General features: G+C 37.4%; 1 protein-coding gene across 1 annotated transcript in view; it reads left to right on the top strand.

Moving 5' to 3' along the window:
• The window catches only part of LOC123499225, a 56,761-nt gene extending 42,761 nt beyond the window's left edge, over positions 1-14,000 (top strand). Inside the window, exons 7-8 of the mRNA XM_045246983.1 lie at positions 1-95; positions 7,760-14,000. The exon at positions 1-95 is cut by the window's left edge and continues 130 nt beyond it. Of these exons, the coding sequence (XP_045102918.1) occupies positions 1-95; positions 7,760-8,068 (404 nt within the window). The 3' untranslated portion in view covers positions 8,069-14,000. The remainder of the gene's footprint in view (positions 96-7,759) is intronic.
• Positions 14,001-15,603: the final 1,603 nt, after the last annotated feature.

Here is a 15,603-nt window from a genome sequence, read left to right on the forward strand (position 1 = left end):
ACACCTGTACTAACAGCAAAGGCTGCACCTACAAGGGCCTCAAGTTATCCTCTGCATCTGCTTCAGTGCATGAAGCTGCTGTCAGGGTTATGGAGGTATGAATTTAATGTTGTAATGGAGAGGCAGGGTGGCACAAGTGTGTGTGTGTGTGTGTGTGTGTGTGTGTGTGTGTGTGTGTGTGTGTGTGTGTGTGTGTGTGTGTGTGTATTTACCTAGTTATATTTACCTAGTTGTAGTTTTACAGGGCCTGGGCTTTATGCTCGTGTGGCCCCATCTCCATATCTACACTTATCCAATCTTACTTTAAAAGTGTGCACACTCGTTGCAGACACTACTTCTTCATCTAAACTGTTCCACGTCTCAATACATCTTTGCGGGAAACTATATTATTTTATGTCTCTCAGACATCTTCCCTTTCTCAGCTTTTTACTATGCGATCTTGTGCTTCGGATGTCATATTCTTCTCTCAGGATCAGTTTCTCATTATCCACTTGGTCCATTCCATTGATCAATTTATAGACTTGTATCAGGTCTCCTCTCTCCCTTCTTTGTTCCAAGGTTGGTAGATCCATAGCCTTTAGTCTCTCCTCATATGTCATCCCTTCAAGTTCTGGGACCATTCTTGTAGCCATTTTTGTAGCCTCTCCAATTTTCTTATGTGTTTCTTTTATGAGGGGTCCACACTACTCCTGCATATTCCAATCTGGGTCTTATTATAGTATTTATCAATTTCTTCATCATTTCTTTGTCCATGTAGTGAAATGCTACTCCAATATTCCTTAGCAAATTATATGTTTCTCTAAAAATTCTATCAATATGGCTTACTGGTTGATTGTTTTCTTCCATCGTCACTCCTAAGTCCTTTTCCTTTTTTACTTTCTCCAGTTCTACTCCATCTCCCATCTTATAGATTCCCACAGGTCGTCTTTCACTCTTTCCCATTTCCATGACATGGCTTTTGTTCACATTGAATTCCATTTCCCACTTCTTACTCCATTCCCAGATCTTATTTAGGTCTTCTTGCAGTATTTCACAATCCTCCTTTTGCTTTATAACTCTGCACAGTTTTGTATCATCCGCAAACAAATTTATGTAGCTGTTCACTCCTTCTGGCATGTCGTTAATATAAATGAGGAAAAGTACTGGTGCCAATACTGACCCCTGTGGCACTCCGCTTTCTACTGCTCTCCACTTGGACTTCATATCTTTAACTACCGTCCTTATTTCTCTCCCCCTCAAATAATTTTCTATCCATCTCAATGTGCTTCCTTTTAAGCCACCCTTCTCCTCTAACTTCCACAGTAATCTTGCGTGTGGCACTTTGTCAAACGCCTTTTTTAAATCCAAATAGATGCAGTCAACCCATCCCTCTCTCTCTTGTACTCTATCAACTATTCTAGAATAGAAACTCAATAAATTAGTTACACAAGACCGTCCTTTTCTAAAACCAAATTGGCTATTTGATATTAATTTGTTGTCTTCAAGGAACTTGATCCATTGTTTCTTTATTATTCTTTCACACATCTTGCATATTACACTAGTTAGTGATACCGGTCTGTAATTTAAAGGTTCTTCTTTCCTTCTGCTCTTATATATGGGAACCACCTCAGCTCTTTTCCATTCTACTGGCACTGTTCCATTTTCTATTGAGCATTTTATGATGTTGTATATAGGACTTGCTAGTTCTTCCCTACATTCTTTCAGTATTCTGCCTGAGACTTCATCCGGTCCCATTGCCTTCTCTTCATCCAGTTCCTTCATTAACTCTTTTATTTCAAGCTTGGTTACTTTAATCTCTTTCATATAGATTGTCTCTATTACCCTGTGGCCTCTCAAATTTGGATTCTTTAGTAAAGACCTCCTGGAATTTTTTATTTAATAGTTCTGCCATACTTTTTGGGTCTTCCACCATCCCGTTCTCTCCTTTTAACCTTTCTATTGTTTCTTTTGCCTAATTTTTCCATTTATGAATCTATAGAACAATTTTGGTTGCTCCTTACATTTTTCGACAATATCTTTTTCGAAGTTCTTTTCCTCTTCCTTCCTCACCTTAACATATTCATTTCTCGCTGCCTTGAAGTTTTCCTTGTTTGTTGGATTCCTATTTCTCCTCCACCTTTTCCATGCTCCATCTCTTTTCTCCTTTGCCCTAGCACACCTTGCATTAAACCAATCTTTCTTTCCTTCTTCTTTTGGTCTATATTTTGGGACATATTCCCTGACTCCTGTTTTGTAAATTTCCAAAAATAAGTTATATTTGTCTTGCATTGTCTCTGAGTTTTCCATCTCCTCCCAGTCTACGTTTTTAAAATAGTTCTTGAGATTCTCAATATCAGCCTTTCTGTAATTTAATCGGTCTCTTTTGTATGAATCGTCTCTATCTTCCTTTCCTTCTTCTATATCTATTTCTAATATTGCATGGTCACTTTCCCAATGTGTGTGTGTGTGTGTATTTACCTATTTGTATGTTACAGGGTTCGAGCGGGGCTCATAGTGACCTGTCTCCATATTTACATTTATCTAACTTCTTAGATTTGCGCACACTTTCTGCTGTTACAATCTCTTCACTTAATCCATTCCAGTTGTCTACTGTCCTATGTGGAAAACTGAACTTCTTGATATTTCTATGACACTGACTTTTCATGATTTTCTTGGAATGTCCTCTTGTTTGTCTGTCTCCCTGCTCCGTCAGTGTTACCAGTTCTTGTCTATCTATCTTCTCTATAAGGTTTACTAACTTATACATCATTATCAAGTCTCCTTTTTCCCGTTTATCCTTCAAAGTTGGTAGCTCCATCTCCTTCAGTCTTTCTTCATAGGGAAGATCTTTTATTTCAGGGACCATCTTTGTAGCAACCCTTTGTATCCTTTCTAGTTTCTTGATATCTTTCTGCCTACATGGTGACCATACCACTGCTGCATATTCTAGTCTAGGTCTTATCATGGTGGTTAATATCTTTTTCATCATACTTTTATCCATGTAATTAAATGCTACCCTGATGTTCATTAGTGTCTTGTATGTTGAAGCAAATAATCCATTTATATGTCTTTCTGGAGTCAGGGTGTCTTGTATGATCACATCCAGGTCTTTCTCTTCTTTTCTTTTCATTATAATCTCATCTCCCATTTTATATTCTCATGTAGGTCTTTTATTACTTTTACCCATTTCCATTACAATGCATTTCTTAGTGTTAAATTCTAATTTCCACTTCTGGCTCCATCTCCGGATCTTATAAAAAAAAAAAACAATATCTTTCTGTAATTCCATACAATCATTTTGATTTTTTATAACTCTCAAAAGCTTGGCATCATCTGCAAACAAATTTATGTTGCTACTCAAACCCTCTTGTATATCATTGACATATATTTGGAACATTATTGGTGCCAACACCGAACCCTGTGGTATGCCACTGGTTACAGCGCTCCAACTTGATGGTGTATCTCTTATCACTGTCCTCATTTCCCTATCTGTTAAGTAATCTGTCATCCAATTTAAGATATTTCCCTTAATTCTGCCCATGTGTTCTATTTTCCATAGGAGTCTTCTGTGTGGTACTCTGTCAAAAGCCTTTTTAATATCTAGATACACTGCATCCACCCATCCATCTCTTCCTTGTACTTCATCTATTACTCTTGTATAAAAGCTTAGTAAGTTTGTTATACATGATCTTCCTTTTCTAAAACCATATTGGGAGTTATTGATAATTTCATTTCTCTCCAGATATTCCAACCATTTTCTTTGATAACAATTTCACAGATCTTACCCACCACACTGGTTAGTGACACTGGTCTATAATTTAGGGGCTCAGTCATTTTTCCTCCTTTGTATAATGGGACTATATTGGCTCTTTTCCATTCCTTTGGTACCTTCCCTTCCCTTAAAGAGTTGTTAATTACATCCCAAATTGGTTCTACCAGTTGCTCACTACATTCCCTTAGTGTCCATCCTGACACTCCATCTGGTCCCATTGCCTTCCTCACATCCACCTTTTCTAGCAATTCTCTAATTTTCTGTTTTCTTACCACGATGTCTCTTAATCCTTCCTGTGCCGCTGGGTTGATTGGCTTTATAAACTCTCCCTCTTCATTAAATGCTGATTTAAAGCTCTCATTCATAAGTTCACTCATTTCTTCGTATGTTTTGTATATCATATTCCCTTTAATCAACTTTGTAATGGTCTCTGTTTGTCATTTTACCATTCATATACTTATAAAAAAGCTTGGGTTCTTTTTCACATCTCTTCACTACATCCTTTTCAAAGTTTCTCTCCTCCCTTCTTATCCTAATGTATTTATTTTGTGCCTCTTTATACTGCTTCCTATTTATTTCATTACGTTGCCTTCTTAATTTTTTCCATGCTGTATCCTTGCACTTTTTAGCTTTTGCACATATAGCATTATACCAGGTGTGTTTGCTCTTTTTACTCTATACGCAGGAACCTATCTCCTTACCTCCTCATTATACTTGTCTAGAATTATATCATACTTTCCTTGAATTGTCTTTCCATGCATAATTTCTTTCCAATCAATACTACCAAAATAACTTTTTAATCCCCCAAAATTTGATTTAGCGTGGTTCCATCTCTTGTGTTTGTGTCCCTCATTGTATTAAAAAATTTGCCGATCCTTTAATTAAATTTCTAGAACCACATGATCACTTTTTCCTATTGGAGTATGATATTTGATGTCTGGACATGGCTCTGTTTTTTTGGTTCAGTAAATACCAAATCCAGCATTGATGGATTATCTTCCCTCTATATCTTGTATAATCTTTCACCCATTGATCCAATGTGTTTACCATTGCCAATTGTACCACATCCTCCTCCCAATATCCAACGCGACTGCTTGTATCCATTTCTTCCCAATTGACATGTTTGCAGTTTAAATCTCCCATGAGCAACACTCTTCTATCCTTCCTTAGTATGTTATCCAGGCAATTTAGTGCTTCCTTTTGCATTTCCTTATGTACATGAAGCCTCCAAGTATTAGTCTTTGGTATTACATATGCAACATGATACTCCTTTTTTCCCTCCCATTGGTCCTTATTGTTATACTTAAAACCTCTGCCAGTCCATCTCCGGACTGTATCTCTTCCACATATATATTCTCTCGAGTCATGATCAATACTCCTCCTCCTGCTTTTTCCTTTCTATCTCTCCTCCAAACATTGGATCCTTGCTCTTTAAAATTCACTTGGACATCTTCACTTAACTTTGTTTCTGTCATACATACCACATCTGACCCTTTTTCCAATATGTAATCTCTCACTTCCAAACTTGCTGATATAAACCCATCTATGTTTGTATACATGACTCTTAATGCTTTCCTTCCCCTTCCCACTCATGTCTAGCACTCTCCAGTAAAATTTCTTCTTTTCATTCTCTGTCCTTCCTTAATTTTTTTCCTTAGCTTCACTCCTCAGTTCTCTCTCTTTTTCCCTTTCTATCTGGTTCATCTCTCTCTTTAACCAGATATGCTTATATTCTGCCTTTTCAGCCAGCTTTCCAGTCCTAGTTAATATTTTTTCTATCCCTACTTGCGATCTCATTTTGACTTTTAGAGATCTTTTGATTCCCTCACTATATTTACCCAGTCTGTATATTTCTTCTATTTCTTTATCAAGACTCTGTTCTTTATCTTGCACTACGGAGATTATTTTTTTAACCATTTCTTTCTCCTCCTCCCTCACAAACTTCACTGGGTTCTTTTTTCTTATAGTCCATATATAACCATACACTTCTTTTTTGTCCACCTTATCTCTCACTAATTCTTCCTTTTCTTTGATCACCTGTATAACTATGTCCTTAGTTTTTTCCTTTATTTGTGCTTAACTACTTCAGTGAAATTGACTTTTCTTCTTCTCATTGCTTTTTCCAAATCTTCTTCCATTCATTCAGTTTCCTTTCACTCATCTCTTTGCCTGTTTCCAAATTGGAGTCCAGCTTTTCCTGCAGCCCTTGTAATGCAGCTTCATAATTCGTACATTTGCCCTATAGGGCACTATTCTCCCTTTTTATTTCCTCTAGAGTTTTTCATCTCATGGTTCATTTTAACAGTACTTTCTAAGTTTAAACATCTCTCAGTTCTAGATTCTCCATAATCAGCTGGTCCTGTTTTTTGAACATGATGGCAACCATCTCCTTCAAGGCTTTAAGTTCCTTATCCATAATGATGATCCTTCTCATGGTAACTCTTTCTTCCTTAAAACCCAAAAACTCCCTCTCTCTACTCCATTCACCCAGCTGTCTCAATCCTAGGGGTGTTTCTATAATCTCACTTCTAATTCCCCTCGGTCTCGCTCCCAGTCCTTTGTTTACATCTTGGGCAGCGCCAACCATGCCGTCCATGGCGTCATCCTCCTCCATACTCCTTTTGACTTCAAAATTTAAGCAAATTCAATAACTCTTTGGAGACAGGACCACTAAGCTAGCCCCCTTGCCTCCCTGTAACATCACCAGGTCTGCTGGGTTCCTCTCCAGAATTGGCAGCATATCACACTGGAGCTCTGGTCTTGAGGCCGCTTGCTTCGGCCGACATTGTGTATGTGTGTGTGTGTGTGTGTGTGTGTGTGTGTGTGTGTGTGTGTGTGTGTGTGTGTGTGTGTGTGTGTATAGAGGCAGGATAGTGCAGGTGAATGATGTTTCCAGTATGTTTCTGGTATGGTGAACTAGTAGACAAGAACATTTATTAGTAATAAGTTAGACTAGGGTTTAGCCAGTCTACAGTCAGCACCACATGATCAAGGTGACATGAGTTGCAAACCTGCCTGCCAATTGTTTTGTGATCATCCACCAGTATGTATATGCTCCCTAAAACATGTAAAATATGTAAAATATTGATTTTTAATATTGTTTTTGCCTAAAGTAATAAAATAGATTGAATAAACACAAACAAAGCAATGAACTAAAGATAGATAAACACTTGTAATTACTCTCACTGTAGTGAGTCCATATGTCCTTCCTGAGGCTAGAGGATCCTTGCTCATGTCCTCTCTGAAGTTAAGGGGCATTATAACAGTGTAGAATTTTATTTTCTCTTCCCTAGTGGATACAGTGACATAACAATGGGAAGGAGGCTGGTTTACAACATGTGACTTAAAGTGAGCATGTCAGTGGTGCCGGCACGACTGCAGAAATACTAAAGTAAAGAAGGGTATGCCAGAGGATAGGTGAATGGAGCATTGCTGGCGTTTTGGGTACCCAGAGTGTCTCAGAGAGTGACTGCACTAAAGACCCTGGCTTGCCACAACCTACAGACTTGGATTGCTGGAGGACATAGCTTGGTATAATGGCTTGCATTGTGTTGTGATGAGGTTGTGCTCATTACAACTGATGTCACTAATTTTGCTATATAAAGGTGTGAAGATATGGTCATGTTGTCTCTCAGTAATGGTCTCACTTGCTGATTACAGAGAAATTGTATAAAGAGCAAAGAAAGCTATCAGTCTTTAGACATTTTCTTCATAAACTAGCTTCTTATGTACAAATTGTAGGTATTTTAAAATTGCTGGAAGCATTTTCTTTAATGTGCACTGTCCAGCAACAGAGTTCATAGAGGCAGTGCTGTACTGGCTTCACCAGCTGTCACTTTAATAATGTAAGAGGATCTTTGGCCAAGGGCAACAAAGACAAAAAAAAAATGGTGTCATCCAAAATTGGAGGACAAGTGTCTTGAAATCTCCCTTTTGAAAGATTTCAAGTCATTAGAAGGAGGAAATAGAGAAACAAGCAAAAAATTCCTGAGTTTATTGTTCCCACAGGTGACTAACGAGATGAAGGACACTGCTGATCGCTACATAGAGACAGCTGAAGACGATAATTACATCCGCCGCAACATTTACCCAGGGCTGGTGAGTGGTACGTGTTCCATTTATAAACCTCGCAATGGTGAATCAGAGTACCACACTATGTCCAACTTTATGGTGTACCTGTACCACATGAATGGTGCCAGGGATGTCCGTGGGTTTGGGAAGGTGTTGTCTGGCCTTGGGGTGCTGCGCTATGCCTGGGACAAGCGAGAGGCTGTGATTGGTGACTGTGGGATGGTGCTGCCTTTAAACAACATGTAATACTTGTGCAGTATGTGTGTGTGTGTGTGTAAAGAGAGTGAGTGAGTGAATGAGAGAACAAGTTTGTGATTTGAAGAGTGTTTTTTATCACAAAATCATTGATTTTCTTGTGTCCCTCTTGCAAGCAAGTATTCATCGAATTTTAGATGATTATGTAATGACTTCCTGATAGCAATGGATGATTATTTGGGCAGATAAGAATATGTCAGGAGGAAGATAAAAATGATGGTGTGCATTGTGCCTTGTGATTGTATATGCACACACACACACACACACACACACACACACACACACACACACACACACACACACACACACACACACACACACACACACACACACTTATAAAGTAATCTGATATGGCAAGTGACTGATTTTTATGATCATTTCTGCCAGTGTCTATATTTTTCTACAATCAACTAGTAATGGAATAAGAAATTGTTGGTTTTATTATTTGTTGTGAAAAGGATATGTCACAAGCATCTGCCACCTTGTGTTTGTGTTGGTTGACTTGACTCCACCTCAGAGTGTCATTATCTCATTATTTTGTCTCATTTTTCATAAATGAAAACTGTCACTGCAAAATCATGATAAGAGATTAATACTTTTTTAACCCCCCTTTTTTATGATTATGCACAATTGTTAGTTCTAGTATTCAAATTGAATGAATTTCTATAACAATTCAAAATTTTTGTAGAATATAAACTCTTGATTGCAAGTAGTTTTTCAACTGACAATTGTACATGAAGATTTCTGCCTGTTAATGTGTTGGACTGAGATCCCATGGAGGAAGAGTGGGCTCAGCCATATTCTGAGGGATAAGCAGGGATACATGCAGACAGTACTATGCTGACATGTCTGTGTGCAGTCAGTTTGTTTGGTATTGAATGAATGTATTGTTTTTCAGTCTTTCTATTAATAGTGTTTTACAGTAAATGCTAATATTTACAAGCCATACCAAGATGAACAAAAAGCAGAAAGGGATTGTTTCAGAGTCTTTCCTATCAGTTATTTCTTTTGCATCATCTACATTGTGTTTTCCTGTATTTTTAATTCACTCTAGTACATTTCTTTTCACCATTTTTAATATATGAATCTCTTTTCCCACATCCCTCCTCTCTCAGCCTCTCATCCACCATGCATTTCTTCAAATATCACCACCATCCACTCATCTACAATCAGTACTATGATATCCAACAGATTTTGTTAATTAGCCAATTATTTCTTTGCTTTCCTTTGTGTGTGTGTGTGTGTGCAGGCATGTGTGTGTGCAGGCACATTCATGTATTTTATAAGCATACAGTGGTACTGTGAGAGCTTTGGTAAGGGCAGTGACAGCTCAGTATCTATAAGCATTGTGTAATTACAAAGGTATATGAGTGTGATGCTATTTTTTTAATCTATATTTAGAAATTGCAAGACTAGTAGCACTGATGCAAGTTTGAGAGCTGTGCCACATCCTAGTTATGGGATTGTCAGAGACTTCACAGAAGTCATCAGATGGTATTTCTAAGGGAAAGGTGTGGTTGGCATACTGATGATGAGGCATCTATTTGTGAACCTAAAACTTCCCTGATGCCTTGATGAGTCTGGTCCTTTAATTATAATTAGCTGTTTAAATACCCTTGCAGCAATTAGTTGACTATCATTCCATAAGTGGAGTGAAGTTTTATAGTCTTTTTAATGATAGTTGTTATTTGTTTATCAATTTTAATGTATATAACAAATCAGCAGTCCTTCATTTGTGTAGAATTTTGCAGTGTTGTAAGGGTTTGGAGATGCATAAGATGAGGCATCCCTTGCTGTGGAATGCCTGGACCTTGGCACCAAAAAGATGACCTTGAGTGATAGTTTGGAAACTGGCTTGGTCTAGCCACACCTTACAACACAGACACTCCAATACAGGCTATTGAGGTGAGCATTGAAGAGTAACTCAAAGCCTTGGTCTGTGCATGGTGCTGGCACAGTCAGGGATGCCTCCAGGGAACAAATTACCAACAAGCCAAAAAGTCTCACTGTTACTTGCATCAGCTTACCAACGTCCTGCCAAGAACTTTAGCTTCACATAAAACAGTGCTTGTTTTCAAACATTCTTTTTATTAGTAAAAATTAGTCAAAATTTGGGAAACCTTTAATATTGTCTAAGTATTTCTTTTTAAATTAATTATGAAATCAAAGCCTTATTACTTCAGGAATTTCTTTATTTTTTTATATTGTCCTCATTAATTCAGTTTCTGTACTACTTTAGTTGGAAGGCTTTGGGCAACAATGCAGAAAAAGTAAAAATTAAGATTAAGATATTGCATCACCATGGCCTTGCTGGAAGCCTCACATTCAGGACTGAGCCATGGCACTGAGCTTCATACATACATTACCTTAAGCACAAACTTGAAAGATGCAGTGTCTGTGGCAACAACTGGGAAACTTTTCTTACCTGCAAATTATTTATGTATATCTATATATATGTACAATTTGCCTTTTGATTGAGACAAGAATCACTAAAATTTAAAAGTAGAATAAGATCAAAGCTCACATGTTCCGTGGAAAGTTTAAAGTAATCTGGGTAGAGATTTGTTTTTCAGTGGTTTTTGTCTTCTCTCTTGTACCATCACCTTGTACAACCTGCAAGTAATAATGTTCACAAGTTGAAGCGAGATACTTTTGAGTGTTTGAATTTTTGTAAACTTTTCATGAAATGTTATACTGTGCTACAAAACCAGGCCTAGACATAAGAAATTCCATGAACTGCCTCCAGACGCTGCAGTGAGACAAAGAGTGTTTAATGCAAACAAGACAGCCAGGTCTGTCCATCTTTGTAAGCAGTGATCATTATGTAACATGCGATCAAATGTGTCTGTCCTCCTCACACCCACAGTCCGATCTTTGAGGTGGGACATGTATTGTTGATATGTAATAAGATATGTTAGTACAGACTTGTATTGTTGATATGTAATAAGAAATGTAAAGTACAAATAGCATGGGAAGGGTATTGTGCATTTGCCTTCCACCTAAAATGTTGCCTCTGAATACCAGGAGTCAGAAGTGATGTTCGAAACAATGACTTAAAGAGAAATAGCAGCATCTCTGCTCATGGTACTTAGGCAGACGACTAATTTTAGATCCTCTCAAGTGTTGCTGTACCTGATTTTTATGGAAAAGGTTCAGGACAGCCAGGGAAGACATGTTATTCAATAAGATGCCAGACCAAGAGAGGAAACAACTATCATGTACAGTTTGAAGGAGTTAATAAAGGGGAAAGTGCTGTGAACAGTGATGTCAACCATTTACAAACACTCTCCTTCAGACTGTGGGCCATGTGAAAATGATATCTAGCTCTAAAACAAAGAGCCAAACTCGTACAGGGTGTGAACTATCACAACCGAAGCTGTTGGATGTGTGAATGCTATGTGCAGTAGAGTGTTTATTTAATGCAAGTCACTTTTAAAAGGCATTTCCTTTATGTGCCAATGACAGTGATACATGACAGAAGAGTGCTAGATCTGTCCATACATGTCTCTTATTCTGACAACTGCATACAATACTACTGTTTTGTGAGAAAGCTGGGGCTATTCAACATGAAAATAATCCATGACCCATTCAGAAATTAAAGAAATGCCAATATACTCCATTATCAAAAAGCATTCAACAAAATAGCCTTCTAAGAGGCAGTGCACCTCAATGGGCTTAATGGAGTAGTTTCAGTGGTTCCACTCTTGCGTGCCTGTGCTAAAATGACAAAAAAAAATCAAGGTAAACAATATTCCTTAAATGAAAACAGCCATAAAAATACTTTCTGCTTCATGTATGGAAGAAGAGTCAGACCTAAACTATTAACTGCTAACAAGTAGTTTCCTGGTCTTCCATACAATGCCTAAGAAATAATAAACAGAAAGTTTGAGATTCCACCCCATCTCACACTTCCTCCCTTGGCATGTCTCAAGTGCCAAGCAAAATATTGAAGTAATGCCAACAGGGAAATTTTCTAAAAGTGACTTGAAATATATCTTACATTAAGTCAACATTCTACTGTATCATTTATATATCAAAGTATATATAAATGAAATAAAGAAAAATGTAAAAGTTTCAAATTACTTACAGAGATGTCCCATATAACTAGTACCAGTAGGGATCAGCTTTTTTCTTCAGTTCTTTATTTTATATACTTTCTCTGATATATTTGTTTGGTGTTATTTGGAGATGCAGGTGGTCATCTCCATCCCATGTTGATGGAGATACAGTCCTGTGCATTTCCACGTTCATCACTCAGCATTAGCAGTGCATCATGAATTATCTGCTGTAAACCACCCCACTTGATTTGACTCGTACCCGACACACATCCCAATTAGTAATGTGTAAGTGGTAGGATGATGGAAGGATTGATGGGATTTGTTACAGGTATATGTCAAAGCAGTTAGTTCACATATTGGCAGTGCTTTGTGATGAATATTAATAAAGTGGAGGGGACTGCACATACATGCCATATACAGTGCCATATTCCTACACCAAAGCAGACCTGTTCTCATCTTTACTGTGAATGTGACTAATTCAAATATGTTAAGTTCTTTTATGGTAAAGTACATTTACATTTCCAAGGAATTGATGTGGTGGCTGTTTAATGTGCAGGCAAAGAAGGGGGGACCAAACAGTTAAACTCAAAAGGAAATGGAGACAGACTGACTGACTTGACTGCTGACCAGGATGGAGCTTCTGCCCTGACTGTCATCCATGATATTTGCAGAACCAGTTGTCATCTTGTAGAAAATATTGATGTTTCCAAGATGCACATGTGTAGTCATCAAGCTGTGTAAGAAAACAATGCAGATAACTCTTATTATCTCTAGGGAACTGGCAATCCAGTGGGCTTTTTTTTTTTTTTTTTTTTTAAGATGACTCCCAGCTGTATAAGGAAAAGATTGACAACAAGAAACAATGTGTGGAACTTAACTCTTTCAGTATCAGACTCATTAACTGGGCTGCCTGTATACTGCAGTAGCACTAGTGAGAACAGATAGCCATCCTGCTCATCCCCAAGGACACAGATCATTATGAAACAAGTTGTGCCAGTCATTGCCTCTCAAGAATAGGGCCAGCATGGCACACCAATGTATGTTCTTTCCTTCTTTAAGGCTGGTACTAAACAGCTATTTGGTAGCACACATATCACTTCATAGGTTCTGGTTAAATGAGAGTTCTCAGTAATTTGAAGTAAAAAAAAAATGATAAAATGATAAAAATGGTATATTGATAATTCAATATGTCAACCAAAAAAAGTAAAATAAAATAAATAAAAAAAAGTGACTAATAAACTCCAAGGTTGGAAGCATTAACTCATTGTTATTGCTCAGGAATACATCTGCTTTAATTTTTACTTATTATTTTTTTTCCTCAAAATTTGTCTTGCAACATTTTGTTAGTAATACTTTGATCTGAAAGTTGAAGCATTGAGGGAATCTTCTTTTGTTTCAGTGACATCCATTCCTTTCCTCTCCTCAGAAAATAGTTTTCCTCAGCCTTAGAGTTTAGCTAAAGTGATATACAGAATATGTTGCAAGGATATTTCCTTATATATAATAATATGAAATGATTTTATAAGGAAATTTCTTTCAGCATACATTAAGTATTATCATTATCACTGGTGACTGGTGTGTATCATTATCTTGATTATCATCACTGATGTTATCATGCAAGGCTCATTTTTTACACAACCTACTCGTAAGAAAGTGACTTGTGCAACAAAGGTATTGGTCATTATGATGATGAAAACTTGGTGTAATTCTAAACCAGCACTGGAAGTAATAACAGCAAAGCAAGAAGTTCTGCATTTGTGATGCTTCACAAATATTGTTCAGAAGATCACACAAATGACAACTCCAATTAGGAATAATTAGTCTGTTGTATTGGAATTGATGATGGAATAAAAATTTGTCCTCAATTTATGTTCAGTATCCTGAGGCAGGAAGGAAACGAAAACAGGAGTGAGTGGCTAGCTGCTGCACCTCGTCCATTTCTCCTATTTCTTTATTCCCCCTTCTCCTCCTATCTAGACTGCAAGTAACACAATAACCATGGCAACAATAGAAGCAAGCAATGATGGGCCAAGCCCACCTCCACATCATGTCATTTCCCCCCACTCATTACATACACAATTGTTCACTAATTGCTTCTTATCTATGTACACATCATCTCAGTGGGGTGCGTGTTACACCTGGGAATTATGCTAACGACACTAAATATAGACGAGAAGACACACTGGAGGGCAGGAGGGTGTTGTTTTTATGACGTCATTCACAAAAACACTTCACACCATTACTTCATTACTACCAGTGAATAGTTGATCCACTTTGATCTTACAGGAATAAAAACTTCACAACATTCACCTATATATGCCATGGTCTGCTTTTGAGGTGTTAAAACAATAATTGTGGCAAAATATCAGAGGTCTTCTTCCATGGAGGCTGGCAACCTGTTCAAGTCTGCTGGTTCACCAATTTTCTATAATCTTATCTGGTCTGTATTATAATTTTTGGTTTTTTAATATTTTGTTACATTTGAAGTGTATTCTGTGCCACTGTTTGGTAATTTTGTGATGTTTTGTGTGGTTTTGTGGCCTAAATAAGAGCCAGATGCTAGGGTCAAATTTACTGATCCCCATAATTAGCTTTTTTTTCTTATTTCACTCTATAACTGACTCTATCCTTTCAAAGAATCACAATCCTACTCCTCCTCCTCCTCCTCCTTTTCCATCCTTTGAAGATATTCTAATAAAAGCACTAAAAAAAATTCACGTTCTCTCTCTCTCTCTCTCTCTCATTACATAGGTAACACCTGGTGGCTGGAGCTGGCTCAGCTGCCAGCTTTGTTTAGCTAATATTTGGCATTGTTTTCCAGCCATTGGCATCACTGAATGGAGCTACATGACTGTGCTTTGCTATCAGCTGTTCAGACACAGCTGCCATATTGCGTAAAATTCATGCTAAATAAGGCACCAGTAGTAGTAGTCTACCCATCCTGCAGTTTTTTTTTTTTTTTTTTTTTTTTTTTTTATTTATTTATTATTATTATTTTTTTTTTAGTTTGTCTTGTCATAGTTCTACCAACTTTTCTTCTTACTTCCTCCTCCCCTTCTCCCAACTGTATGATCACTATTGCCAATTCAATTCATGTACAGGTACTTCTCAAATTATGTGTTCAGATTTTGCAATTTTGAAATACTATCACATAAAGATAAATTGTCACTTTTTTCAAAGTACGCGAATTGTTTAGAATGATAATTCGATGTCAAGAAAATAAAGGTGTGCACTTGGTTTACTTTTGTGATGCGGCCACCAGGTGTTTCCCCACCAAGACACTGTTTTGCGCACTGTCCATAAAGCTTTGCTTACATGGGCTCCCCAAAAAATAATTATTATTTTGTAATTACATACCTACTATATGCACACCTCTATGGGATAATTAAAATGTTTCAAATGTTTCAGTGTTACCCACACACCACTAGTGTTGACATCTCCCTCCACTCTCCTCTCTCAGTGCCTTAC

This window comes from Portunus trituberculatus, chromosome 49 (assembly GCF_017591435.1).
Source record: "Portunus trituberculatus isolate SZX2019 chromosome 49, ASM1759143v1, whole genome shotgun sequence".
Classification (NCBI taxonomy): Eukaryota; Metazoa; Arthropoda; class Malacostraca; order Decapoda; family Portunidae; genus Portunus; species Portunus trituberculatus.